The sequence below is a fragment of the Cucurbita moschata genome, unplaced genomic scaffold (genome assembly GCF_002738365.1).
Source record: "Cucurbita moschata cultivar Rifu unplaced genomic scaffold, Cmos_1.0 Cmo_Scf00043, whole genome shotgun sequence".
NCBI lineage: Eukaryota > Viridiplantae > Streptophyta > Magnoliopsida > Cucurbitales > Cucurbitaceae > Cucurbita > Cucurbita moschata.
In genome coordinates, this window is record NW_019268559.1 from 1,338,407 (window position 1) to 1,342,648 (window position 4,242).

General features: G+C 33.9%; 1 protein-coding gene across 8 annotated transcripts in view; it reads left to right on the forward strand.

Moving 5' to 3' along the window:
• Positions 1-3,933, forward strand: part of LOC111433504 (transcription factor MYB41-like) — a 7,769-nt gene extending 3,836 nt beyond the window's left edge. For 2 of the 8 annotated variants that reach the window (XM_023070546.1, XM_023070551.1), the window contains 4 exons: positions 1,662-2,211; positions 2,307-2,688; positions 2,759-2,888; positions 2,979-3,933. In XM_023070546.1, the coding sequence (XP_022926314.1) occupies positions 2,556-2,688; positions 2,759-2,888; positions 2,979-3,834 (1,119 nt within the window). In that variant the 5' untranslated portion in view covers positions 1,662-2,211; positions 2,307-2,555 and the 3' untranslated portion in view covers positions 3,835-3,933. Of the gene's footprint in view, positions 1-1,661; positions 2,212-2,296; positions 2,689-2,758; positions 2,889-2,978 lie in introns of all 8 variants that reach the window. The other 6 variants (XM_023070549.1, XM_023070545.1, XM_023070547.1 and 3 more) reach the window with 6 other exon arrangements.
• Positions 3,934-4,242: the final 309 nt, after the last annotated feature.

Genomic DNA, 4,242 nt, shown 5'->3' on the forward strand with positions numbered 1-4,242 from the left:
TTTTTTTTTTTTTTTTTTTTTTTTTTTTTTTTTTTTTTTTTTTTTTTTTTTTTTTTTTTTTTTTGTCTTTGGGGAGGTTTTATCAAACCTATAAAGATTAAATTCTAACATTTTAAATTATAGGATTAAACTTTAAACTTCCGTCTAAATTTATAATTTGACCAAAATCTAATTGGCTTGAAGACAATAGCATGACCCATCTTTATTAGCATTCCAAGGATCCCGTTCTTTTTTTAGGAAAAAGAATGAGAACTTTTCCGTATCTGGCATGATGGACAAAAGTTTGCTACCACGAGAATAATGGCCCTCTAAAAAACTGATCCCTAGGACTTTGGATTGGGTTCATTTCCTTTTACCGTCGATCACATGGGTGTTCAAGTTAGGTTCTGTGTAATTTGGCCACTATAAATATATAGTTTTATGAGTAGACATTAATTTCTATGAAGTCTTTAACAAATATTTAGCCGCTTTAAAGTTCCTATGTTTGATGAAGTGTGAATTCAGTATACTTTATTGAAATTATATTACTAAGTCTTTGGAGTCTAAAGTTTCTCCAAGCTTGCATGTTCATAAGCATAAAGAATCCATTAAATTTTATGAACCTATTAGTTAAACCGTCTTTGTTGGTAACTTTTCAAGCAATGTTCATAAACTTCTTATATGCTTGGTTTCATTTTCTAGTGCATTTGGTTGAAGTATATTTAAAAGTAATTTTTATGTGAAGTTGATATCAATCATTTTTTGAAAAATTAGCTTTGAAGGGTTTTTTAAAAGATGATTTAGAATCGATGTTTTAAATGTGATTTTTATTGGTTACTAAGCATATAAAATTGTAGAAAGACACTTTTAGCCCTATGAGGTTAATTTTAGAAAGTTAAGGCTAATCACACTATTAAGGGGTTTAAAATAATCATTTTGAATTTGAACTCTTCTATTTTCAAATGTCTTGGCCTGAAAAGAAAAGAAAACGTTCCTTATAAAATGTTGTTGGGTCCCTAACATATTATTTGACCCTCCTGATCTGAGATTAAGATGGGTGAGAGAAATTTGTTGTCTTTTGGCATATATTCACTTTTTCCATGGTAGAAGTGACCATTAGGCATTATAAAAACATCAAATTTAGAAGTAGAATTGGTGGGCAGCTGGCTCCAACCATTGTTCATCTATCTAACTGAAACGTGTCCAAGCTTGGTTGATTATATACAAAGTCGATTGACTTTGCTTAAACCAAATTCTCAAATTAATAATTTTAAAATGTTGTCGTACTTTATTTAGTATTCTATTCCTCAAATATTTAGTATTTTAACCGTGTTGATTCTGAAGAACAGGATTTCAAGGGATTAGAGTTAACTAGTCATTTATGTTTTCCAAATAGAAAGTTCAAATGGTTAAAATTTTTTAGTAGGATATCTGTTTTCTTTCTATTTCTCTAATTACATTTCTAATCAATCATGTTTATAATTTTATTTTCCTAGAAGGATATATTTGAATTTCATAAGTTCTAACGTTTAACATTGAAATAATATTTTACTTATTTTATGTGCTTCAAATGTTAGTACTAAAATATACCATGACAAATAATCATATTCACTCTTAAGCTTATGCCTGGATTAATCTCTGTTGTTTTCTATGACATATTTTCATTGATGTATGAAATACAGAGTTGAATGGGAAAAGGATGAGCATGGTTACAGATTTCAAAGAAATAGACGTGAATTGAAAAGCTTCAGCGGAAATACGAGCCTCCTTTCGTGTCGATACTGGACCGACAAACGGCTGCCAAGAAGACACGCGTAAGATTTTGAAAATCATATGATTGATTAAACTAATGCAATTTATTGTGTAATAATTGGGCATTAAAGGCTACTACATGGAGCTCCGTACATATATCTTGTGTGAATGCATGCGAAATTCCTCTTTCTTGGACAAAACTACCCTCACAAGTCCTTGCTCCTAAAAGAATACAAACATATCAAAAAGCCCTTTAAGAGTCGACATAAAAAGGATAATCATGTCTTTTTGCTTTATTGTTTCATTTTTTTTTGAGAATAGAAAAATGTTGACTAGTTGGACCAGCCAATGAGAGGAAGCCATGCACGTAGGAAGGAGAAAAAAAAGGCGTGGGAGGGTGGCGCCATGGGATCTATGAACAAGATGGGCCACGTGGCTTCACCACGTCATTGACAACACAAGACGTTAATCCATAATATGGTATGATTTACTTAATTTTCATCATTAAATGCAATTTAGAAATTAATTTAGTGGCAAATGAAGGTATTAATGGAGGTAATTGCAGTCTATTTCAGTAATTTCCAGTCAACAAGAAAAATGACACGTCAGCATTTTAAAGCCAAAGTAATATACAGTGGACGGCACCCAGCCCATTTGACTTCCTCCATTCTTCTTCCCTCTCCCTCTCTATTTATACAGCTTCTTCCAATTACTGTCCTTTCATAATATGATTAATCCATTTTTCTTCTCAATTTCCTTATAACTTAATTCTCATTTACAGTATTTCTTGTTCAAAAGGACCATCAAAATCTTCCAAAAGCACAATGGGAAGAACTCCATGCTGCGAAAAAGATGGTCTCAAGAAAGGCCCATGGACTCCTGAAGAAGATCAGAAACTCATTGATTATATTCAGAAACATGGCTATGGAAATTGGAGAACCCTCCCCAAAAATGCTGGTACTTTCAAAATCTCCCAAAAACTGGATCTTATTTTCATATTCTTAATGTCTGTCGGCCTTGGTTTCAGGTTTACAACGATGTGGAAAGAGCTGTCGTCTTCGATGGACAAATTATCTAAGGCCAGATATCAAGAGAGGAAGATTTTCATTTGAGGAAGAAGAGACGATTATTCAGCTGCATTCCATTTTGGGCAACAAGTAATTGAGTCCCACAAAGCTATGATTATTGTCTCTACACTTTTGTGTGTGTTGGTTTCTTATGTTTGGTTTTTAACTGTTTTTTTTAAGGTGGTCTGCAATTGCTGCTCGATTACCAGGAAGAACGGACAATGAAGTAAAGAACTACTGGAACACCCACGTTAGAAAAAGACTCCTCCGAATGGGAATCGACCCAGCAACCCACAGTCCAAGGCTTGATCTTCTTGATTTATCTTCAATTTTGGGTTCATCTTTTTACAATCCCAATTCCCAAATGAACAGCTTCTCAAGATTGATTGGGATTCACAACTCAATTAACCCTGAACTTCTTAGATTGGCCAGCTCTTTCATGTCGTCTAATAATGTCTCTCAATGTCAAAGTCCAAATTTTCTGCTGCAAAACGTTGAAAATCATGAACAATCCCACATGGTCTCTCAGTTACAGTTACTTCCCCATCCCCACCACCAAATTGACCAGTCTGCTGCAACTCTTCCGCCGCTACATGAAGTTTCCGCCTGCTGCAGTCCGTCCACCGCCACTTCTTGCGGCGGTGAAACCCAATATTTGGAGCCCGATTATTATTCCTCCGGCCACCAATTATTATTACCATCGAATTTCTCTGACTCTTACTCGCAATATTGCCCACACCCAAATGAAGATTCCTCAAATAACAATGTGAACGGCTTTAATTATCCGTCTTCAGAGTATGTTCACTTTCCAAGTCTCGATGTTTATGGCTCAATTGAAGAACCCCTTCAACAAATTATGGACCCTTCGCCGGAAACTTCCACTCTGAATTCGAGTCCGACGCCGTTGAATTCAAATTCTACGTATTTCAGTTCTGGCAATGGCAATGGGACGGATCAGGATGAGAGAGAAAGCTATTGCAGCTATAATTTGAAGTTTGAAATCCCCGATTTGCTGGATGTAAATCCCTTCGTGTAACGAAACGCAGCAATTAGCTTATGATATAGAGCAGTTTTCAGAATGATTCCCTGTAAAATTTTCCAAATAATTTTAATTATAAGGCTAAATGTCAATTTAGTCCCAATGTTTTGTTTTACTATTATTTGATTTGTTTCTATTTGATTTAATAAGAGATTAATTTTTAAAAGTTTAAAATATTAGAGATTAGCGTATAATTAATTATGATTATCCATTTTCATAATCATAAGCGCAAATCTTAGCTTCCCCTTTCCCCAGTCTTGCATGTCAAACTATGAATGGCAAGGTTTTATCATTTTTTTTATAAAGTATGATTAAGAATTAACATGTTTAATATTTAATTAAGCTCTCCCTTTCTTCGTTTAGTATCTTAGTTATTTATTAAATCCAAGCAAATCTTCTTAATAG